This window comes from Lissotriton helveticus, chromosome 3_2 (assembly GCF_964261635.1).
Source record: "Lissotriton helveticus chromosome 3_2, aLisHel1.1, whole genome shotgun sequence".
In the NCBI taxonomy this organism is placed as follows: Eukaryota; Metazoa; Chordata; class Amphibia; order Caudata; family Salamandridae; genus Lissotriton; species Lissotriton helveticus.
This window is the reverse complement of record NC_136062.1, coordinates 405,729,234-405,754,629: the sequence shown is the minus strand read 5'-3', so window position 1 is coordinate 405,754,629 and position 25,396 is coordinate 405,729,234. Positions and strand designations below refer to the sequence as shown.

Genomic DNA, 25,396 nt, shown 5'->3' with positions numbered 1-25,396 from the left:
ACCGCCTTCACTCCTCCTTGCTCCCCCCTTCCCTTGTCCACCCTCAGCCCGCATCCCCTTCAACCCCCTCCCATTTCTACCCCTCCCGCTTCTCTTCCTTACCAACCTAACGGACCACTAACCTTCCTATCCTGACCCTGCAATTTTCCGCTTTTTTTCAATTTGTGCCTTTTGATATGTTTGATTTATCACATCTTACACATTTTGTTGTGCTTATTTCCCATATTTATCTTTTTGAAATCTATCAGACAGAGACTTTTATGTTGTTTATTTACATTGATGCTATGTATGTCCCCTTTTTTATTGACCTTTCTTGTCTCTAAAATTGTAAAGCGCTCTGATACCTCCGGGTCCAGCCAGCGCTATATAAAACCTCTAAAATAAAATAAATAAATAAATATTTTTAGATTAATACTACTCTTCCTACATGGTCTTGAATGGAAAGTGTATCTGCAGATGGGAAGGGTGTGGAGAGATTAGCACACAATGTTAGAGTGGGCCTTCAGTGTAGTGGTGATGGCCACATCCGCTCATAAAGGGAAGGTTCCACAGCACTTCTTACATCAGGTAAATTCAATAGACCGTTAATAGGTTGTAGATCCCGCTACATAGGTTTTCTGCATTTTCTTAGTTCATATGCGTACATTCTAAACCCCACGCTGATTGTCCAGTCAATATTCTCTACAGACATTACTATCTTGCAGGCATTAAACATGTGGAGGACTTGCTGCATAACATTATATGACTAGCTTACCATGCCCGTACTAGGAACAAAAAAGACCTACTCATTATTTCCTTGAATGACAAGAGTTTAGTGCATAATATTAAAAGGAAAACACTTTGACTTATTAGGCTGCCAAACACAGACGTGGCCCTTGTGCAAGTAGCTTAACTATCACTGTTTGAGGCAGATAAACTGGGAGGGGTTAAGTTTGAAAGGTCATATATGCTTGCAACACTATACATCCACAGTGCCCACAGCACGATGGTCCTCTTTTAGGGAATGAGGGGTAGCTATACAGATCCACAAAACTCTACTGTACCACCTATTGAAAAGCTAATCAGACCCAGGAGTGAGGTATGAGTTCACACAGCTCAAAACCCAACAAAAGACATTGATTGTAGGGTACCTCTATGCTCCAAATGGTGGCAGATCTGCATGCTTCAATAAACGTTTGAAGACGCTAGTAGAGTTTGGTCAGACCATAGTAGTCACAGAGGGTGACTGGGACCTCACTCTGGACCCGGACCTCGACAGATCAGGTAGACGACGCTTCGGAACTGAAAGCATCAGAAATATCTGTCAAGATGTTATAATCAATCACTTCCTGGTGGATGTATGAAGACTTTTACACCCTTGTGGTAGGGTGTACATATACTTTCGTGTTGTCTGCATGCAACCAGACCCTGCATAGACTAGATTTTTGCTACCCTACAGCCTTCTACCACAGACAAACTCCAGTGGAATTTTAGAGGGTGGAATCTCTGCTCATGCCTTCGTACGCCTACCTTAGGTTTGTAGCAGCCTCAACAAAAACATGGACAATGGTCAGAGGCAGGTATAAATCACCTGCTGAAAAACACTTACAGAAATAGCTCCTACCCGACTACATTACTATAAAAGAGTAACCAGTGACATCAATAAACAGGTGCTATGGGCGACAGGCAACGCCTCCATGACGTTGAATCTAATACAAGATGATACAGTTAGAATTAAACAGAGGTTAGGGACACGCAAGCAAGTAGCCGATAAGAGCAATACACTTGCAAGTAGATAGAACAGCTATGCAACCATGTGACAACCAAATACGATTTAAATCCTCATCACTTCCTGGGCTGAACATGCACTATCATGTGTCAAATGGAAACAGTATGAACACAGGGAGAAGAAGGATGGTGGTCTACTAACAATACAGTTATGACAATTAAAATCCTCCTCTGTTATTCCCGCAACAAGTAAAGAAGACGGTACACTACTCTCACATCCCACGATCATTTCATAGGTATTTGTACATAAATACACCTGTCTGTATCATTTACTATTTAGGGCACAAAATAAATGGAAAAAAAAATAATCATTTCTGTTACTCTATCTCCCCGGCCTAACAATTTCAAGTTGAGCTGGAAGGGGAGTTGACTTTAAAACAAATTTATGGAACAGTGAAGAAATTGCAGCTTGGAAACAACTATCGGAAGACGAATTCCCAATGGAATTTAAAGAAATCTTTAAAACGCAACAATACTTTATGCCATGTTTTTGAGACTATGCGACTGCGACCAGAATTTAACATATCTAATTCCAGACCACGACTCTTTGCTGTATTATAATTACAGCCCAATTTATCTAATTAACGCAGACGTTAATATCCTCGCTAAGGTCTCGACCAATAAGTTGATGGGAGTTTTAGCACATATGATATACCCCGGCTCAAACAAGCATTGTCTCAGCCCAAACCTTTAGTGATAATATGATGACGTTTCCCCACATTCTTTGGCAAGTTAGACATGATGGAGATCAGAAAATAACCATATTTGGATGCTGAGAGAGTGTCTGCTTTTGATTGGGGCTACATGTTTAGCACCATGTCTAAATTTGGGATTGCCCTTGCATTCAACAAAACATAACAGCGCCAAGAGCATCTTGGCGCTGAATAACAGAAGTTTATTGTTACCCAACTCAATGGTACTCATTTTATTGACCTCAGAAGGATAAAAGGCTAAGTGGGACTATCGGAATTTGTACCTGTGACCATGAGGTCGAACACAAGCCCCTAAAGTGGACGCATTAGTCCACTAAGCCACCAGATCTGGCTTTTCCAGAGAGTTCGATGACTGTAACCTATAGCCAGAATAAATTGTGGGGAATGTATCACAATAACTTCAATAATTAGAGGCACTAGGCAGGGCCCATTGTTATTTTTGCTGGTCATAGAACGGCTAGCATCAGCAATTAGACAAGAAATAAATGTAGAAGGTATCATGACAGCAGTTGGTCCTCGGAAACTATTTATGGAAGCTGATGACACCCTATTTACCAATACCAGCTCTATGATCAATTGTTCACCTCTTTCTGTGTTGAACCTAGCAAAAATATTACCTGGGCAAACAGTGAGGTGTTCCCACTTACATTATACACAGCAAAACATTGCATATGTGACTTTCCTTTTCACTGGGTCCCTCAAAATATCAATTGTCGAGGTATTCTGGTCAGCCAAGGTTTTTCTGGTGGCAACAGGCAGTAAAAGGTGATATACAAATGCTGCCCATATAAATCTGGTGGGCGGAATTAGAGGCCTACCTTCAAGCACTCGCCGGAAGCATTAAACATAAGGTCGAATCTACATTTGGCGGGAGTACCATTATCTTGGTGGCTTGGATGCTCCGTAGTGACGCAGTATACACCACCAAGATATAACTTGGGTCTATAGTAACGAAGACCTGTATTCCAATAAGTAAACTTAGAATACAGGACACAGCCTTGTAACACCGATAGGTTCTAGATGGCTATAATCTGTATAATAAGGAGTATTCATTACAATGTACCGTACGTACAGTACGAGGGGTCTCTTTTTTATAATGTTACATATGACCAGACAGTTATTAAGGAATATGTATATATTTGGATTTTTTTTAGTATCTTTAATTTTAAGTTGAACATGCTGAAATTACATTGTTTTTTTACCACAACAGTCAATAAAAGAAAAGTTTTCGTTGAAAACCTGGATGTACAGTGAGACTTGTTAGTATGTATTTGGTTTTCATCATGTGGAATGTACAAAAGTAAAGCTGTGATACTTATGCTGTACCACTGAATTGCAAGCATTAGTAAATGCATTCGATTTTGCCTAACCTGTTTGTGCAGGCGAAACCTAAAAACAGATATATCTGACTTCATATTGAGTTGACTACTAGTTCTTAGTTCAGTACCCAGTAGCTTTACCTGAAGAATAAATGTATACAAGATCAATTTTCAAATTCAGTTAAAAAAGTAACCAGTAAATGGCAGTGTTGTCCAGTTCTTCTGATACGGGGAGAGTGTGACGTGAGATCTTCACAAGGCTCATGCAGGGACACTAATATAACTGCACAAAACAAAGGCATAATATCGAGTTCAAGAACTGAAGGCCACATACAATTTAGAGTGAGATTAAATGAATACTCCTCTGTGGCATCACGATGGAAAGAATAGGAATGTTACACAGCTGTTTCAATGCGTACAGCCAGGGAATGTAAAAAAAAGTTCCACACAACAGCGGATAGATACCTATGGGAAATGCAGTGGCGTAGCTAGGGTGGGGCAGTCCTCCCCAGGCGGCAATAGCTTGGGGGCGGCGGCCGCGCAGCACTGGTGGTAGTCTTTAATTTATTAGGATACACTCGTGCTTGCGCTGGCAGCTTGTTTCCGGTCCAGGGAAGACATGGCTTGGCAGTTCGGGCTGGACTGTTCCCATGAGGCACAGGGTCACACTGATTTGCATATAGCCATGTCTGAACTGGGGTGGCAGAGTGGGCTAAAGAACGGTGATGGATTAAACCCAGAACTTTTGACTGGGTGTGAGTGTTTGATTGACTGGACTCGCAGGAGTCCAGGTGAGCTCCTATTTAAAGCTCACACCAGTCGCGCAGCGGTGACGCGCAGCGGTAGCGCCTGACTCGCGCCTGAGTCAAGCCAGAGTCTGCCCGTCTGCGCCCGTCCGCGCTAAGGACGCGCAGGCCGCGGCTGGATACTGGGAGTCTCTAGTATGACTTATCGGTACTCTAGTCATGACCTCTCTCAGATCAGACGTAATCTACCATTTTGCTCGCACTCGGCTCAACATCCTCTGAGTTGTCCCCATTCCTGCCCATGTGGTTGGTGGGAACTATCGGCACCAGTGATGGCCCCTAGCCAGGCATTATTACATCGGAAGAAGGAATTTCCTCCTCCTAATGCCATTAAAATCTGGCATCACAATGTCAGATCCCTCTCAAAACATCATCGAGATATTTTTGAGCTTATCTCGTTAGAAGGCCCGGATGTCTTCTTTATGACGGAGACCTGGCTAGGAGATGAGGATATGGCCATTATCAATCTGGCCCTCCCCCCGGGCTACGCAATTTATACACTGAATCGTAAGGCGAGAGGGGGAGGTATAGCTGTGGCCTTTAAAACTTGCTATACCTGTATCTGGAAGCCTATGGACTTGGCTGGTGCCGAGTACGCTCACTTTTCCATTAGCATTGGTCAGACCCAAACACTGTCAGGTCTCTTGATATACCGCCCCCCGGGAAGTGACTGTGCTTTTAGGAAAGCTCTTCCTGAGCTAGTCAGCTCTCTATCTTTGTTCTCTTCCAATATCACCATCATCGGCGATCTTAACATCCACTTCGATGCCATGGAGTTACCAATGGTCAGAGGTTTGCTGGACGATCTGGAAGCAGTACAATTACCCCAATTGGTCCGTCAGCCGACCCATGAGGGTGGTCACATTCTTGACCCGGTCTTCACAAATCTCCAACTGGCCGAGGTCTCCCCCCCCAGACCTATGGGTTGGAGTGACCACCACCTCATTGAGCTTTTTGTTACAATGGTAACACGTTCTACTGGGAAGCCCGATAAAACATCTTTCAGGCGACCCTGGAAAAAGCTCAAATTGGAGGACTTCCATCGCCTTTTGGCCATTACACCTCTGGTTCTGACGGATGACGTCGCAACGGGGTACAACGCTTTGTGCGATTGGATCGTTCAAGCGCTTGATGTACTAATCCCGGCCAGCTGGAGTAGAAATCGATCTTCTCAGCCCACTCCCTGGTATTCGGAGGCACTTAGGAGGATTAAAGCCATCTGCCGTCGAGCCGAAAGAGCATGGAAGAAGAATTACGACAGAGATCTAAAAGCGTGCTATCTTGCTGAGGTAAAGATGTATCATAGAGCTGTCTGCCGGGCTCGAGCCGACTATTATGCTATGGAGTTCCAGGCAAGTTCCAATCCGTCCAAACTGGTTTTTAAAGTCTTGAAGGAGCTCACAGTGAACAGACTTCCAATTACGGAGATCTGCTCCCTTGCTCACTGTGAGTCGTTAGCCAGCTTCTTTGTGGAAAAAGTAAATGCCATCTATCGCTTTTTTTCCCAAAGTCGATCCTGACAGTACGTCTTTTACATTGCGTACCTCACAGTGCCTGGCCTCGTTTCTCTTACCATCAGAACAGGAGTTCAGTCTCCTAGCGGCCAAGGTTAAGTCTGGCTCACCAGATGACCCTCTGAGACCAGCCCAGTTTTTGGACTCTGCGTCCGTTTGCCTTCCTCCTATTCGACATCTGGTGGATCAATCCCTTACCACCGGGTTAGTCCCCCCTAGTTGGAAGGCTGCCTGTGTCATGCCCATTATAAAGAAGCCTGGTTTGGATCCGCTGAAGCCGGAGAGCTATAGACCTTTCTCCCTCCTTCCATGGGTGACAAAGATCACAGAGGCTCATGTGAATAACATCCTAACAAAACATCTGACCTCTGCACACCTATTGGATCCTACATAGAATGGTTTTAGGTCTGGGCACAGTACGGAGACCGCACTCCTATATATGGTTGAACATCTCCGCTCCGTACTAGATGCAGGTCAAACGGCGGCACTGGTCTTATTAGACCTTAGTGCCGCCTTTGACACTGTATCCCATACCATTCTTATCCAAAGGCTTGGTGAGGCAGGCATATCTGGCAAGGCGCTGGATTGGTTCCAATCGTTCCTTTCGGAACGATCCTTTCAGGTAGTGGTGCCACCGTTCAGATCTAAGTCTCATGCCATCACCCTAGGAGTTCCGCAGGGATCGGCGTTGAGCCCCACTCTCTTCAACCTATATGTTCAACCTTTGGCGGTGGTTGCGAAGAGTTGGGGTCTCACAATGGTATCATACGCCGATGATACCCAGTTGGCGGTGGTCCTCAATGGGGACTCTGACCCACTGGCATCAAACTTTGCGGATGGTCTGAGGGCTGTTGCTAGTTGGCTTACAGCCAATTGTTTACAGCTCAACGCCCTCAAAACCGAGGTGATGGTAGTAGGGAAACATCCTGATCTGTGGGGTGCGAGTTGGTGGCCTAACGAGCTGGGCCCCCCCCCAAAGCCTGTTTCCGAACTAAAAAACCTTGGCGTTTGGCTAGATTCCAAACTAACCTTCGCATGTCACACTAAGAAGGTAGCATCTATGTGCTTCGGCATCCTGCGTGGTTTGAGGCCCATCCTCAAATTTTTTGATGCCCCCACACGCCAGATGGTGATTCAAGCTAGCGTCTTATCGAGGCTTGATTATGCAAGCTCATTGTTTTTAGGCGCTAACCAGGCGGAGGTCCTGCGACTCCAACGGGTACAGAATGCGGCCGCCAGGGTTCTGGTGGGCCTACCTCGCTTCTGCTCAGCCCGCAGTACTATCTCTAAACTGAACTGGCTACCTGTAATTAGACGCATAGAGTTTCAGACCCTTTGTTTTGCGCGTAAAATTCTTATTACTGAGACCCCTACTATCCTCCAACACCTCCTGACTCTGTACACTCCTTCACGCAGTCTTCGCTCTGCAGGCCAAAAGCTAGCACTTGTCCCACGTTTCCAAAAATGCAGATTAGGCGGCCGATCATTCACTGTGTTGGCTTCCAAGCTCTGGAACGCGCTTCCTGCCCACATTCGATGTCTAGAGGATCTTTTTATTTTCAGGAAAGCAGTTAAAACTTATCTTTTCCCCTTGCCCTATTAAAAATTTCGCTACTCTTTCTTTGTTCTTGTCAGTTGTGTTACCTTCTCAGTTATAGCGCCGGGACGCCCCTTTGCTGGGGCAGCTGTGCGCTCAAAAAAATGGAATAACAAAACATAACACATTCAGATGCTCCGTCCATCACCACCCCCTTTTGTACGGCAGTAGAATACAGCGCCCCGAGGTGCGCAACAGCACACGCGCGCACCGAGCAATAAGAAACAATTCCTTTCAGCTCCAGTCTCCATAGATTTCAAGGTGCTTAGAAACACGCCAAATGGCACAATTGGTTCTTTGCTAACGTTAAGGGGTTCTGACACGGTTGTCTCGGGTCTAACCTGCAGTTAGTGTTACTGGTTTTCCGCAGAAATAAATTAAGACTTGATTGGGTTTAGCAGGCCATCTCGGCAGCAGGTGCACAACACACTGAGCCATCTAATTGCTGACTTACTCGCGAGCTCCCGCGCCTCTGAGTAATAATGACAAGTAACATTAAGAGGGTGGTATGATTATGGGCACCCTGGGGTATCTGTATTAGCAGATGTTTCTCTTTCACTGCCTTGCCGTGGTAACCTGAGAAGCTACCCAACTCCCTCCACTCAAGTTATGCTCAGACCTAAATAAGGTGTGCGATGGTGGAATTCTAAGCCAGTAGGTGCAATGGGACAGTGGTAGGTAAACATAACATAAATGTGGAGTTCTCAGTCTGTAATTGACTGGAAAATTTAGATGTCAGCATAGCTTATTAGTTTGATGTATTTATTGCATGGCAAAGCCGTAGATCGCAATTGGTCGTCCGAATCTAATTTTTTGTAAAAAAACAAAAACCAAAACTGCTCTACAACGCTTCAAACTTTTATCTGCCTTTTCAAAATTGAAGGCCCATCATTGCAACTTTTATAGGCTGAAGTATGCAGACTGCAAACCGACCATTCATAGCAAGCTGTGGCCCATGATTAGATACATGTTGTACTGATTTTCCCGTTATGTTAACGTTTTGCTTTCCCACTGGCCCTTTTCTTGGCTGCAGAACCACCCATAATGTCTGACAGCAAATATTTCAAATGTTCCATTAAAGGGTTGCAACTGCATCATTGTACAGTAGTTCGACGCTTGTTGCAAGTGTCCTTGAATGGCTTGTGTACAAGAATGTGTAAAAACTGTAGTTGTACACCCTCATAGTGTAAAAGCCCAGCAGAGGTGCCAAGCATCAGATGGTATGTTGTCAGCCCTTTAAGAGTTGAAATAAATTGGTTCCTTTCCTTCACAGTTTGGGCGTCATTCTATTTGAGTGATTGTTTAGATAAGTTGTATTGCAATATATTGCTTAATGGCAAGTTTACAATGATAATTTGTACAAGGTGACCAGCGCAGGTCCAGGAATACCTGAGCCATTCAAAATTTTCTGGACAATCAAATCTGTTCTTGTATAAATGAGTTCCATTGGGGTTCACAGTGTGTGCAGTTGTAGTTTGTGTGGAACTTCTGAAAATGTGGACCCCGTCCCCTCCTGCCCAACCGATTTAAATATTTGACCACATTCTTTACTCCCACTAAATATTCTTTTTGTATTTGTAGATTCTGATGTTGAGTTAGTGAGCTGGACTCCCCATTCCCTTGGTCATTGTCCAGCGTATGAAAGTGGGTTAATCCTTTCTTGACCATCTTCTGTTTTTCAAGAGCCTACTGATCTGGGATTACATGGCATGGATTTTGAGGAGTAGCCCAACGCATTTAATTTGTGGAGTGTAGTAAGCATTTTTACATGAGGAAAAAACCATATACCTTGTTGTCATTTGACATGATCGTTGATCAGTTTCTGTAAGAGAAATTACATCTCCCTGTATGGTTTTGTGATTCTTTAACTCTTGTCTAAAGTCTTTAATCGTTTTGACCTAGATCAGGACCCATGTTCCATTATTTCAATACTCTTATTCAGTTGCTAAATATTGATATTTTGGTGAATAAAAGAAACATCCCTTTTAATATTGGCCCATCTCATTATAATCCGGGTTTGATGACTTGGTGGACTATTTCATCCACTGTAGGGTCTGTCTTTCACCTGAGTGCCACAGGTTCAACTCCTGGTTGCTCCACTTAGGCTTTCACCCTTTCACTGATTTAGGAATTCAGTGCCACTGATTTAGGAATTCATAAACGTACCACTGATTTAGGAATTCATAAATACACAACGATACCACAGGGGTGAACCCACGCACCACCTTACAAATGCACCTTATGCAATACTAAACCCTTCTTTGTAGGTTGATGGTGGATTCGTAATCCAAACCCGTTTCAAGGATGAATGGATAGATGCCATTCAGGGTTGGTCTAGCCTCTTAGGCAATCAGGCAGTGCCCGACGGGATGGTCAGTGAGTGGGCCAGTTTTCTGTCTGTTTGTGGACCTGTTTTATGGTCTGGTTGGCCGGGTTTTTAATGTTGATTTCCCTGAAATTGAAACAAACATTGCCTGCAGCAAGCTCAAATCCATAGTCTTTACAAGTTAAAAACTGCCCCAGTTGGCAGATATAGGACACTTTTTAGAAATATAATTCATTAATGGGGGGCACTTTTACTTTGGTGCCTAGTTGTCTGTCCCAGTCCAACCCTGATGCCATTACAGTGTAAGCAATGTGACGTGGTGGAGTCTGTAACTGTAACAGTGTGTGAGAGAGAACAAAGACAGTGGTCCTCGGACCTCCCCACCGCATGGGACAACACCTGGTGATTAATCGGCCTCAGCAGCCCGCCTACCCCCACGGACCACACACAAGAACCTAGGCATCATACTCAACTCCTTCCTCTCCATGACCCGACAGGTCAATGCCATCACCTCCACCTGCTTCAACACCCACCACATCCATCGAAAGTCCTTCAAATCAATCCTCCCTGAATCAAGAAAGACCGTCACCCACGCACTCATAACCAGCAGACTGGACTATGAAAGCGCCCTCTATGACGGAATCAACAAGTGTCTGCTCCGCAAACTCCAAATCATACAGAACACCGCAGCCAGACTCATCCTAGGCATCCCTCGACAGCAACACATCACCCAACACCTGCAAGACCTCCACTGGCTGCCCGTCGAGAAGAGAGTAACCTGCAAAACAGTCACCCACGCCTAAAAATGCCTCCATAACACTGGATCCCAGTATGTCAACTAGAGAATCTCCTTCCACGTACCCAAGAGAAACCTCTGATTCGCCGAACTCACCAAAATCCCATGCATCCGCAGAGCCAGAGTTTACTCATATAAACTGACCATACCTGACCAACAGGAATACCTTGGGTGCCTTCATTGGTCAATATCATCTGTGGTACCAAGCAACAGTAAATGCAATTGGTTAGGTACCTTAGGCAAGTGTCTGTGCTCTCTGTATATCCTCTCTCATGATGTATTACATTGACAGTGATATGTGCAGACCCATGCGCCAAGCCCACACTCTACAAATATTTATCTTGGTGTCTTAAAGGCACAACAAGAGGCACCTGTCCGTCCAACAAAAGGCACCTGGATAGAAAAGAGGAAGAGAGCTTGAGGCTGCTTGAAATGAAGAATTTGGAGTGAGGGGTCTGGGCATACTGTGGCTCTGAGTGCCAACTGCATCCCCTGCTTTCTTTGAAAAGTCGTTTCGTTTCAAAATGCTTTATTCGGTTTGTACAAGTACAACCATATAGCAACATTCATAAATGCAATTGAGGTCACATTTATAAAGAAGAAAGAATAATGAAACTTTCTAAAACAATTACTTTGATCCAAGCCAATCAAGTTAAAACCTGCAATATATCACATTTGTAATACGGTAGAAAATAATCACTATATATAACAGCAATTTAAACGTTTGGTGCAAAGCATGCCAAGTGGGATGGTACTAAACAGGAGGCCTATGCTGGGCATAAAGTGCAATAGTGTGTGCAAAATATGCAAAAATTGAACATTGTATTTAGCAGCAATTTAGAAATTTAGTGCAAAACATGCCAAGTGAGGTAACACAAGTCAGAGAAAAGCCTGCGCTGGGCATAAAGTGCAATAGTATATGCAAAATATGCAAGGATATAACTAAAGTGCAATGTCTATATAATCTCTTACGTAATAATCTCTTACATATATTAGCAGCAATTTATATGCAGAAAATTAAAAAGACATTAGTCCAGAAGGGTACAGAGCCGGGCAACAATCATTACCCGGATACAAAGTATAAAATACATAATAACCAAAGTTCATGTATAAGAGAAATGCATGTGGTTTAGCAGTGGTTCACGGTTGATCAGTAAGTGTCTTTACCAACGAGGATCATATAATGATTGATTTCCTGTGCCCGATGCATTTAAGAACATAGGTGGCTACACGATAACACACATTGGGGGACGACAGGTCAAACAACAATTGCATTGCAGCTCTTATATCACGCATACTGTATTCTAAAAATAATTGCTTTAAATAAAACTTTCTAAAACCAGTATAAAAATTACAGAATAATAAAAAGTGGCAGATACTCTGTTTAGATTTCCCATCGCATGGGCACGGGCAAGACCCGGGCTTTTTTACAGTAGGGAAAGCCACCAAATGGTGAACTATGCCCAGCCTCAGGCGTGCCAGAACGAAGCGATGGGAATTAATATTGACAAATGTAAGATAAGATGGAAGTCCTGTACTTAGATTATATTCCAGGTACAATTTAAATGTACTTTGTGTAACAAACCCCTTCATTCTAATCCCTTTTGCATGATCCATATAGGTGGTTTTAAGGTCACGCTTCGTTAAAACTAATTCTGTTGGGATATCTTTAAAAATATCCTGACCAAAAAGGGCATTATACCAATGGAAAATGTGTTTTAGCCAAGGGATTTTGGAGTGCTGATCCAATTTAATGCAATCTAAAATTACTTCCTGAGTAAACTGGGTTTCATCTTTAGCCCAAATGGATCGCCAGAGGGAAAGGGGGCGTAGTGCAATCAAATCTGTGGCATGATGTATGCCCAGCTCCCTATGGATAATTTCATTTGATGCTGAAGCAGGAAGACATAATAAGCGTTTAAGGTATTTATTTTCTTCCTGCTGAATGGATAGGGCAATCTGCGAGTTGTATCCCCATATCCCTGCTCCATATAGAGCAGAGGACATACACCTGGCATTATAGATAGAGATCATCTCTCTTATTCTACGCCCACCCAGTTTTGAAGCGAATCTGAAGATACAGTTTGTATTTCTAGTCATCTTCATGCCTACACAGGATTGCTCGTTTACCCATCTCCCATCCCCTGAGAAAGTAATGCCTAAATAACAGAAGTGTTGCACAGATTCAAGTTTATCCCCATCAAGGAAGAATGACTTACTTTTCTTTAATTTCTTTCCACAGGTCATGGTCATAGTCTTGCCCTTGTTAATTTTAAGCTTTCTGCCCTTAATAAAAATATTAAATTTGTCAATTAGCTTTTGGAGCCCATTCGCAGTCCTGGAAATCAGGACCGCGTCGTCCGCATATAAGAGGACGGGTATTTGTTTACCATTTATCATAGGGGCGTCAGCAAAAGATTCTTGTAGGGACTGGTCAACCTGGTTTATAAAAAGGGAGAACAACAAGGGGGCGAGAACACACCCTTGCCTAATCCCTCTGCCAATTTTAAAAAAGGGGGTGCATTCTCCATTCGGTCCAAATCTGACTTTACTTGATAAGCTGCTGTACATTCTGGCCAGCAAATGAATAATTTCAGGGGGTGCGCCCATAGCAAGTAATGTTGGCCAGAGCAGTGTGTGTTCCACTAGATCGAACGCTGAGCTTAGATCGGCAAAGCACATGAACAAATTCCCTTCCTTGGCTTTTGTGTACTTGCCGATAATAAGCTCAAGGTTCACACACTGCTCCATGGTTCCTATGCCCCTGCGGAACCCGTACTGGATTGGTGACAGGACATTTTTGTCCTCGACCCAGGACTCTAATCTTCCCAGAAGCACGCGACTCAATATTTTTAGTGACGAGTCCAAGAGCGAAATTGGGCGATAATTTCGTGCTTCAGCCCTTGAGCCTTTTTTAAAAAGTGGCACCAAAATAGATTGACCCCATGAGGTAGGTAGCTCGTCCTCAATAGCAGCATTAAAGTAGCGTGTTAAAATAGGGGCCCATAAATCAATCATAGATTTAAAAAAGTCCACAGGGACCCCATCTGGGCCCGGGGCTTTCCCCCCCTTGCTTTTCTCAATTGCATCCCGCACCTCATTTAAAGATACCAAAAACGATAATTTCTCCCAATTAAAACAGGTTGGCATTACAGTTAAAACATTAGAGTCTGGGGCCGGAATAGAATCAAAAGTAAAATCAGAGTTAAAAATCCCAGTGAAGTGTACAATCCAGGCTTGACAACTGACATGCGAGGTTAGTTCGGGAATGTTGTCGTTTTTTAAAAACGGGCTGTTTACAGTGTCCCAGAAAAGTTTATGATCTTTTGTTTCTGCAGCCTGATCTAATTTAGCCCATGCCTCGTCCTGAAGTTCTCTCTTCCGAGTGGCTAATACGATTTTGTAATTATAACGCTCTTCCTTGATCTTACAAGGGTCTCTCGGCTTGGCATCAAGCGAAATTTTTAACCTTTTTAATGACTGGGCACAATTATCATCAAACCACGCTGTCTTAACTTTTCTTGGCTCCCGTGTTTTGCGTGTCAATGATTTCTCGATGGCTTGCGTAATAATTAAGAATTTAGACAGCAAGATTTCTGGGCATGGTGTTGGGGATAGACAGTACTCCACCTCTCCATAGCAGTTTGTGATTACATTAGTGACAATTTTATTAGGGTTGGCTTTTGTCCATTTCACCCTTTTCCCGTTTGGCCTTCCTACGGAGATATCCTGAATGGATTGTCCATAGGAGTTCCTTTTTGACCCCCAGCCCAGTAGTTCGACAGATACACTATTGTGGTCACTGACCGTTTGTTCAATTACCCAGACATTAATATAGGTTACAGAACAGGATACGATGATATGATCAATAAAAGATTGACTATTCCTTCCATGGAATGTTGGACATCTGGCATTGTTTGCATTCATGTTACATTCAAGAAGTTCCAGGTCATATTTGGCCAATAAATTATTCAAAGCACTGCCAAAATTGTTGTGCGGGAAGTGATTGAATACACATGTAGTTTCCCTTCCAGAGTATTCCTCCCTGTGGCCGCATGCCCCCTTGAGTGCATAAGTGCATGTTTTGATGTTAAAGTCTCCGGCCCACAAAATTGCAGCTGGTTTTGATGAGCTTGATAACATTGCATCGATGGCCTGCTCGATATCAGAAATAAACATCCCCTGTCTATGCCCGGCAATGTTGTTGTAGAAATTCACTACTATTAAGTCTCTGTATCCACTGTGGGCCACACGCAAAACGGAAGCATAATCTCCCAAGACTGCCTGGTCACTGACCCAAAACTCAGTCAATGTTGAAGATAGCAGGGTCACGAACCCCCCCTTGGCACGACCAGCCTGCGAAGCCACAGCCAACACGTTAAAAGAGGTATATCCCTCGACATATACTTCAGCCTTATCCCAGGTTTCTTGTAGGCATATGATGTCGTAGCCCTGTTTGAGAAAATCATCCCATGCGGGTGTGTTTACCTTGGAAGCTAGCCCGGCTATGTTCCACGTGATAACCCTCAATGACTCTTCCCTAGATACTTGAGGTGGAAAAGTATCTGTTGTGGCTGACGATAGTATTTGGTTGCCCAGTTGATTTTCAACAGTACAAGTGATATTAACTGTCATAGTCAGATCATTTGGGGTGATTACAGGGTTATCTATGTGAGGTACATTTGCGGGAAGGATTTCATCAGTGCAAGTACCAGTAGTGTTGACTATCGTGGTTAGATTATTTAAGCTTATTGCAGAAGTGTCTGTGTGGGGTTCACTTTCTCCGACAAATGTGTTCGCGAGTCAATCGTTTTCGTCTAGTGAATTAAATATCTGAAATCTATTTGATGTTGGCACTGCGAATTGACCATAGATGTTGTTTCCAGGCCCGATGGTATTGTGGTAATTAAGGTAATTCGGGTTAGGCATTCTGTACAATTCCAAAGGTGGTTGTGGTACATGCTGATTACTAAAATCATAAGGGGTCAAGGGATACCCGGCACGTTGTACTGGTGCCTGCTGTACAATTGGGTAAGGTGTGTTAATTGCTCTGGGATGTTTAAAATTCTGCACCGGAATCTTAAACCCCACCAGATTTCTATAAAAGTAGTCCAAAGGGAACAGGGTTGTGTTGTAATCATTGTCTGAAGGGGTGGGCGCATTCAGGATGGAATCTCTTGCCCATTCAGTGGTTTTGTAGTTTATGATTACACAGTCCCCATTTATTTCCTTTTTACAAGGGCCCACCCACCCTACCCTTTGGGTTGAAATGATCTGGCCTGCACCACTTAAGGGGAAACCACAGTTCTGGACAAGCCAGTATAAAATTTTGTTTTTAAGTGTTTCGCCATTTTCGAATTGGGAAGGTTTAAGTTTAGGTACATTGGCAAGGATTGCCACGAGAAGCCTGCTTTCTGGTGGGAGATTGATCACGGCGGGAATAATATTATTGTAGTAGCTACGCGCCGGTAGGTTCCTGCTTACTGAAGTGTAGTCCTTGGACACCTCCCCAGTTGCTCTGTGGGAAGTGGAAGGAGACGGGCCATTGGTGACATTACTTTGTAAATTTGCAGTTTTACCGGTAAATGTTGAGGAATTCATTTTTGTAGCTTGTAGAGCCTGTGGTTTAGGTATAATATGGGCAGTCGTATTGGCCTTATTCACGGTCGGTACATTGATGATAGATTGAGTGATGTGTGGGCCTAGGTGTTCTAGAATGTCTAATTTGGCTAAGCCCAGTTTTTCCAGATTTTCCACCTTTTTACCTATTTGCTCAAGTTTGTCGTTTAGGGGGGCAATTAGAATCTTCATAGCATCCATGATTTGGGCCAATATAGACTCCATATTAACTGCGGGTCCTAAATTTGGCAATGGTTGTTCGCTTCCGTTAGATTGTTCTGTGGGAGGTGTTGGTGAAATTATCTTCTTTCTTCTACCCCTTTGTTTCGCATGTCCCCTAAAAGGGGCTAGTAATTTCCTATTATGGGTACGTCTAGATCTGCGATGGGCAGTGCCATGGTTGGTCGTACTATTGACGCTACTATTGTTGTGTAGGTCTATTGTATGAGTGGTATCTTCATTGTCGCAGGATATCAATATTGCGCTTGGCGCATTACTAGGGCCCAGATCCTCAGGTGGTGTAGCATTAATCTGCAGATTAGGAGTTAGGGACAGACGACTGTCCCTATCTTGGAATGTTATGGGGAGCATAGGAGGATCTTCTAAGGTAGGTGGCACAGTCCCAGGAAGGCCTGTATAAGATTGCATCAGAATAGAGTCATTTGATAATGCAGTCATATTAATGTTATATACAGTACTGTCAACAGGTTGTGGTGTGCGGTGAATTAGACAAGCGCTGGGTGGTAGAGACAATCGTCTCTCGGTGTTTTCAATTGCATTTGCTACCACTACGATTGTCTGTTGAAGCATGCGGTCAATAGCAGTTAGCGTTGGTAACGGTGTTTTGGTTTGGGCGGTGATCCTTGCAACAGAACGTGTGTTAATGGGCGTTTTTTTGACCATGTTTTTAGTGGTAGATTTGGATACAGTTGGAGCCATTTGCAATATGTTTTAAATCACAAAATGTTATACCTTAACGGGCAGTGCAGAATTGGCCAGGGGGTGGTGCCCAGCCCAGTCTCTTCAGGCCTCTGAGGGCCACAGAGGGCCCGCCCTTTGCCCGGGCTTAGCCCCGCGCACGGGCCCGCGACGCGGGAAGGCCAGCCCCTTATGCAGCGCCTCCGGGCGCCAAGCCTCTACGCGACTTCCGCTCGTGTCGCGGAGGCTGCTGGATGTTGTAGTCTCTACTCCCCCTGCTCAGCTGCAGACCCGATGGTGGAGGGCTGCAGTGGGGGGAGGAGACAGCAGGCAGCAGGCGCGGTAGTGAAGGCTCTGGATTCCCGTCCCGTGTGGCTGATGGTAGACCTGGGTCCCTGGATGCTGACCGGCAGGCTGATGGGCAGACCGTCGAGCAGGTAGGCTCGCGTGTTGTTGCGCTGTAGCGCTGTCACCGACACCCGCTCCCCAGCAAGGCCAGCCCCTTATGCAGCGCCTCCGGGCGCCAAGCCTCTACGCGACTTCCGCTCGTGTCGCGGAGGCTGCTGGATGTTGTAGTCTCTACTCCCCCTGCTCAGCTGCAGACCCGATGGTGGAGGGCTGCAGCGGGGGGAGGAGACAGCAGGCAGCAGGCGCGGTAGTGAAGGCTCTGGATTCCCGTCCCGTGTGGCTGATGGTAGACCTGGGTCCCTGGATGCAGAACGGCAGGCTGATGGGCAGACCGTCGAGCAGGTAGGCTCGCGTGTTGTTGCGCTGGAGCGCTGTCACCGACACCCGCTCCCCAGCAAGGCCAGCCCCTTATGCAGCGCCTCCGGGCGCCAAGCCTCTACGCGACTTCCGCTCGTGTCGCGGAGGCTGCTGGATGTTGTAGTCTCCACTACCCCTGCTCAGCTGCAGACCCGATGGTGGAGGGCTGCAGCGGGGGGAGGAGACAGCAGGCAGCAGGCGCGGTAGTGAAGGCTCTGGATTCCCGTCCCGTGTGGCTGATGGTAGACCTGGGTCCCTGGATGCTGACCGGCAGGCTGATGGGCAGACCGTCGAGCAGGTAGGCTCGCGTGTTGTTGCGCTGTAGCGCTGTCACCGACACAGAGGGAGCTCGTGAAAGGTATAAGCGATGTGCCTTCCTACCTACTGTGTAGCCTTGGATCGTGTCCTGTATGTGCATGTAACTTGCATGATCGAGGTAACTATTAGCGGCGATACTACGTTGTCTCTCGGACCTCTGCTCGCAGCCCTCTCCGCCTTAAATGGTGGCTGGCTCGCCAGAGGCAAGCCCGTCTGCGCCCATCCGCGCCCAGTGCCAGAATCCCTGGCCTCCGCGAACTCTACAACACCAGACTCCATTACGATGCCGGAACTCTCCTCGCACTCAACCCCGGACGAGAAAACACACCTGCATCCAAGCTGCCCCGAAACGCACACACGGTCCCTTCTCCTGCCGCACCCGCAGCTTCACCTGCGACAGAGCCAACAAACCTCCCAAGACCGGGCCCTACCACCTCCGCTGCATACTATTGTAAACCCCCTCCGCACACAAACACGCCGTCGAGCACTGGGACCTACTGGACACCCTCGCCCCTGACGCAACGTTCCTGACCAAAACCTGGTGGCACGGCTCCTCGGCACCCGACATCGCCATAGCCATCCCGGACGGATACAAGATCACCCGCAGGGATCGCGCCAACGGAATCGGAGAAGGAATAGCCATCGTCCACAAGTCCTCCCTCAAGGTTTCCACCCACACGGACGACACTCTTGGTACCGCCGAGCACCTGCACTTCCGAATCAACACCGACCCCAACACCACCCTCCGATGAACACTCATCTACAGACCCCCCGGACCCTAGTCTCAGTTCAGCGACTCCATTGCCGACCTCGCTAGCACACACGCACTCGCCCCCAGGGACTACATCCTCATTGTGGACCTAAACTTCCACCTTGAGAACAACAACGACGTCAACTCCGCCACCCTGATCGACATCCTCGCCAGCCTCAGACAACTCGTCACCTCACCCACCCACGTAGCCGGCCACAGGCTGGACCCCGTCTTCTCCACGGACACCAGCGTTGCCTTCGTCAACACCACTGGACCGACCACCACTGCATCCATTTTACCTTCAAGAAACCAACCACGCACCACCGCTGCTGGAGCAAAGTCACCAAAGACCAGCTGATCACCACCCTCGCCCAGAACCCACCCACCGACCCCCACCAAACGCGCATGCCGAAAACTGGAGAAGATATAGCTCAGCGAACGCACACCTGACAACCACGCAGCCCACAAGGAAGCCACTCGCAGACATCCCCACCTCATCAGATTAGCCAAAAGATCCTCCTTCAAAAACCACCTAGATAACAACGCACACAACAGCAAAGAGCTCTTCAGCATTGTAAAGGAACTCTCCAACCCCAGCGCCAACGACATCCGGCCCTCACAAGAACTGTGCGACTCACTAGCCATCTTCTTCCACCCTCATCCTCCTGGACCTTTCAGCCGCCTTCGACGTGGTCTGTCATCGCACTCTAAAGACATGCCTCCTAGAAGCCGGAATCCAAGAGAAGGCTTTTGACTGGACCACGTCCTTCCTATCCGGAAGAACCCAGAGCGTCCGCCTCCCACCCTTCTGATCCGAAGCCACCAACAACATCTGCGGCGTCCCCCAGGGCTTATCCCTGAACCCGACGCTGTTCAACGTCTACATGGCCCCCCTCGCTCAAGTGGCCCGCCATCACAACCTCAACATCATCTCCTACGCCGTCGACAACCAGCTCATCCTCTCCCTCACCAAGGACCCAACACACCGCCAAAACCAACCTCCATAAGGGAATGAAGGCTGTCGCCGACTGGATGAGGAACAGCCAGATGGACAAAATGGAGGTCCTCATCCTCCTTTGCCTGGGACGACTCCTTGTGGCCTACCACACTGGGAACACCACCGACACCCACCGAACATGCACGCAACCTTGGATTCATCCTCGACTCCTCCCTCTTCATGGCTAAGCAGGTCAACGCCGTCTCCTCCTCCTGCTACAACACCCTCCGCATGCTCCGCAGGATCTACAAGTGGATCCCGACCGAAACAAGAAGAACGGTGACACAGGCCCTCGTCAGAAGCAGACTGGACTACGGCAACGCACTCTACACAGGAATCCCAGCCAAAGACCTACGATGGCTACAATGCATACAAAACGCCTCCGCCCGACTGATCGTCAACGCCCCCCGTCGCAGCCACATCACCCCCCTCCTGATTGACCTACATTGGCTCCCCGTAGACAAGAGGAACACCTTCAAGCTCCTCACTCACGCACACAGAGCACTCCACAACGCCGGACCAGCCTACCTGAACAACAGAGTCAACCTCCACACCCCCACCCGCCAGCCTCGCCCTCGCAGCCATTCCCCGCATCCAACGAACAACCTCCGGCGGTAGATACTACTCCTACCTCGCCGCCAAGAACTGGAACACCCTCCCTACCCACCTACGACAGACCCAAGACCTACTCGCCTTCAGAAGACTCCTTAAGACCTGGCTCTTCGAGCAGTAGTGACACCCCCGTCCCCTCAGCGCCTTGAGACACTCACGGGTAAGTAGCGCGCTTTACAAGTACTATGATTGATTGATTGAGTCCTTTTTCCCCAGCACCTGCCCTCCCCGCTACCTGCCATGGGCGGCAATCTGAGGGATAGCCCCGGGCGCAAGAAGATCTAGCTACGCCTCTGGGGAAATGATAAGAGCCCCTTTTAATGTATATTAAATACAGGAGATTTCACAGGTACAACTCAAACGCTGTGCAGGCAATACCTTAAAAGAAATACAAATATTAAACAAAAACAACAAAGACTACTAGTGCCATAATGCACTCATTTGTGAAATTAAATCCTGTGATTGAACATATGTATCCCTGTTTAAAACAGTGATGTATAAAGCAATATTAAAATAAGAATAATGCTGTTGAATCTAAAATTGCAAAACATCACCCAAAAATACGTAAAATTGTGTCATTCAAAATTTTGCGAATCTTAGTAAATTTAATGTAAAATTCTGGAATTTCGCTAACATAGTATCAATTTTCCCAGGACTGCCCGTGACCCTCCCTGCATGCCATACTGCTGAATTAAACAAACCGGTACTTACTGCAGTTGTTCTCGTCGCTGCCATCAGGGCAGTCCTCGAAACCATTGCACTGGAACCGGCCGATGATGCAGTGGATGCCGCTGGCGCACGGGAAGAAGGTCGGACCGCACTTCGACTTCACTTTTGCTGGAAAACAGTAAGAAGAAAGAATAGAGATGAGCGTCATCCAGCACGAGGGAGTGACATAGAAAAAACACTGCAGAAGGGGTAGTCTTTCTTCCATACAGGTATGAGTGAGCAAGCGTGCATGACACTTTGTGGCTGCAGCAGGCACACAGTCAGCTGAGCACAAGGCAAGGTAGGTGCTTGGAGGCCTCAGGAGGTGCTGACTTCCTATTTACACTATGGACAATGCAAGTGGTGCTGATGTAACAGTATTTAGAATGAGTGACAAGTGACACTGTTAGAGTGTGTGATTGACTAGAACTTTCTAGTATTAAGGGATGCTGAGAGTCGGTATTCAGGGCCGGCACTGCTTGGCACACAGTAGTACTGTTGTGCCACCACCCTGCCAAAACTGGCATGGATGGTAGGGACTGACAAAATTAAAAGTGTCCACCCTACAGGAAAGACCAGATCCAAGGGGACTCAGAGCTGGGCAGCAAGATGCCCCGAAGGCCTCCTTGTCAGGCACTTCGCTGTTCACTTAGCAGTACCAGCTGGACTGTTGCCAGGTGCAAAGTGGCACAAGAACTGAGATGCGCTGCCAGACCCAGCTCACTAACTGTATTGTACTGTAGCATTTATATAGCGCTTACTACCTTTACTAGGGTGCTGACGCGTTTGCCTACATGAGCAGCATTCTACACCAAGTAGGGTGTGTGGTTGGAAGGATGTTGTTTTTGTTTTGCTCCTATGTTGGAAGTGTTTCCTTGTTGTGTGAGCTTACCACAGAGGTACTGGGGCGGAACGTTCGAAGCAATTAACGTGTTAAGTACGCTGGTAGCTTTGAACAGCTACGCAGGTCCCTTTTTAGGTCTCGCCTGTCGATGCGCATGCGCATCGAGCAAGGCGAGAGTATTGGGACTTATCCGCTCTTTATCCACACTGCAAGGAATCGTGGCGATTCCTTGCAGTGCCCGTGACTTTTAAGCTCAATGCGCATGCGCATTGAGCTTAAAAGCGCGTGCACGTCCGTCTTTGTTTACCCGCTCCGCCCCCTCCCCTTCCCGCCGTCTCGCATTTCCCCTGTCGCACTTCTCCTCCCCCCTCCCCTCTCTTCCCTCCGTCTTGTTTATTGTACCCGCTCCGCCCCCTCCCCTTCCCGCCGTGTCGCATTTCTCCTCCCCCCTCCCCTCTCTTCCCTCCGTCTTGTATTTTAGAGCTGCTGCTTGCACTTTTGAGCCTCGCCGAGCTCAAGCGCCCCAATGCTGACAATCAATGCATCACTTCACTCGAAATGGCAGAGCAAACACCCGCCCCCCAGCACGCACCACCAAAAGGAATGCTGTGACCCCCAACGGAGCACCACAATGGCAATTACCTCGTACAAACAGCAGCCGCCAACACACAACTCTGAACGTAAACCCGAACAACACGCATGTGCCATCACCAGGCTATCAAATCCACCCGTCATAAGTCAACCAGCAAAGGCCAGAGCACACTGACAAAAGAGAAGGCGGCTGCTCCAGACTGGGACGAGTCTGCACAAAATGCTCCAATGTCCGACATCCCATACAGAACCGCACCACCGTCAGCTCAGCCGAGCTGGTCGAAAAGGGCGAGCTGGTCCACAGAGCCCCACGACAGCGATGCAGCCGCCTGGCTCCATGGAATTAAATGGCCAGCAGGACTGCAGTGCACTAGCACACGACAAATGCTCTTAGACTGTCGTGTCTCCGATCCTTTCGCTTGAGGAGAAAATAACGCTAATATACAATTGCGTAGAATGGTTTGGTTTTTCATTTTTACTCACAGGTTTACTTTACTGGTGGCACTGCCTTTATAAGAGGCCTGCTAAATACTGCTGCTGCTCCAAGAACACTGCCCGCCTCCACGTCGTGCTGAACTCTGGCGGCAATGACTCTTGCGGTGCGTGTGCCGGGGCGTGGTCACGTGGAATTTAATTTGGAAAAAAAAGGTTACGCAGGCTGTTGTAGACTGCCCCTACCCCCCACAGGACCAAATGCAGTTATTTACTTTGTATGACGCCACATGTAGTGAGTTTGGAAGCGTCCTGCTTAATGTGAGTTCAAGTTGGCAGACTAGTATAGTGTAGACCCGGCCCAAACTGAGTTTTAAAATGACGTTCGGAAGCCCCCCCACCTTTCACTTCTGAAAGATATTGAGTCATTTGACACACAAAAATACTGACTGGAGCACAGAAGTGTGTTTTCACAACAAAGAACAGACGTTAATTGTTACAGCACTGTAGTTTTGCAGCAAAATTGAGTTTGCGATGCACTCGCTATTTTGGAGAGTTGCACTACAAAAGCAGAAAAGCTATGTTAGTGCAGAAACTGTAGCTGTAAAATTAGCTTGTTGTTCACCCCACTCACCCACACTGTACTAGAAACAATTCCTCATTAAAACATGAACTCCAACAAGCAATGTGGCGGCAGAAGGCAAGGCAAGGTGTGGACTACAAGATTACTGGCATGGCAGGCACAAATGATGCGTAGGTCTTTGAGTCTTTGCACATACATACCTAGAAGATCACCTCACACTCACTCACCCTCACCCTCTCTCACCCTCTACCCTCACTCACCCTCAATAGCTCACTCACCCTCACCCTCTCTCACCCTCTACCCTCACTCACCCTCAATCCCTCACTCACCCTCACCCACCCTCACCCTCACTCACCCTCACTCACCCTCACCCTCACTCACCCTCACTCACCCTCTACCCTCACTCACCCTCAATACCTCACCCTCACTCACCCTCACCCACCCTCACCCTCACTCACCCTCACCCTCACTCACCCTCACTCACCCTCACCCTCAATACCTCACCCTCACTCACCCTCACCCACCCTCACCCTCACTCACCCTCACCCTCACCCTCACTCACCCTCAATCCCTCACTCACCCTCACCCACCCTCACCCTCACCCTCACTCACCCTCACCCTCACTCACCCTCACTCACCCTCTACCCTCACTCACCCTCAATACCTCACCCTCACTCACCCTCACCCACCCTCACCCTCACTCACCCTCACCCTCACTCACCCTCACTCACCCTCACTCACCCTCACCCTCACTCACCCTCACTCACCCTCACCCTCACTCACCCTCACTCTCACCCTCACTCACCCTCTACCCTCACTCACCCTCAATACCTCACCCTCACTCACTCTCACCCACCCTCACCCTCACTCACCCTCACCCTCACTCACCCTCACCCTCACTCACCCTCACCCTCACTCACCCTCACCCTCACTCACCCTCTACCCCCACTCACCCTCAATACCTCACCCTCACTCACCCTCACCCACCCTCACCCTCACTCACACTCACCCTCACCCTCACTCACCCTCAATCCCTCACTCACCCTCACCCACCCTCACCCTCACTCACCCTCACCCTCACTCACCCTCACCCTCACTCACCCTCACTCACCCTCAATACCTCACCCTCACTCACCCTCACCCACCCTCACCCTCACTCACCCTCACCCTCACTCACCCTCACTCACCCTCACCCTCACTCACCCTCACCCTCACTCACCCTCACTCTCACCCTCACTCACCCTCACTCTCACTCACCCTCAACCCCTCACCCTCACTCACCCTCAACCCCTCACTCACCCTCACTCACCCTCACCCTCACTCACCCTCACTCACCCTCACTCACCCTCAACCCCTCACCCTCACACAGTGCAATAGGTCTCGGAGCATTTGAGTTAGAGCTTTTAGAAATGTTTATGGC

General features: G+C 47.3%; 1 protein-coding gene across 2 annotated transcripts in view; it reads right to left on the bottom strand.

The window, feature by feature from the left end:
• The window catches only part of LDLRAD3 (low density lipoprotein receptor class A domain containing 3), a 498,268-nt gene that overhangs the window by 221,653 nt on the left and 251,219 nt on the right, over positions 1 to 25,396 (bottom strand). For both annotated transcript variants that reach the window (XM_078684328.1, XM_078684330.1), the window contains one exon: positions 21,530 to 21,655. In XM_078684328.1, the coding sequence (XP_078540454.1) occupies positions 21,530 to 21,655 (126 nt within the window). The remainder of the gene's footprint in view (positions 1 to 21,529; positions 21,656 to 25,396) is intronic.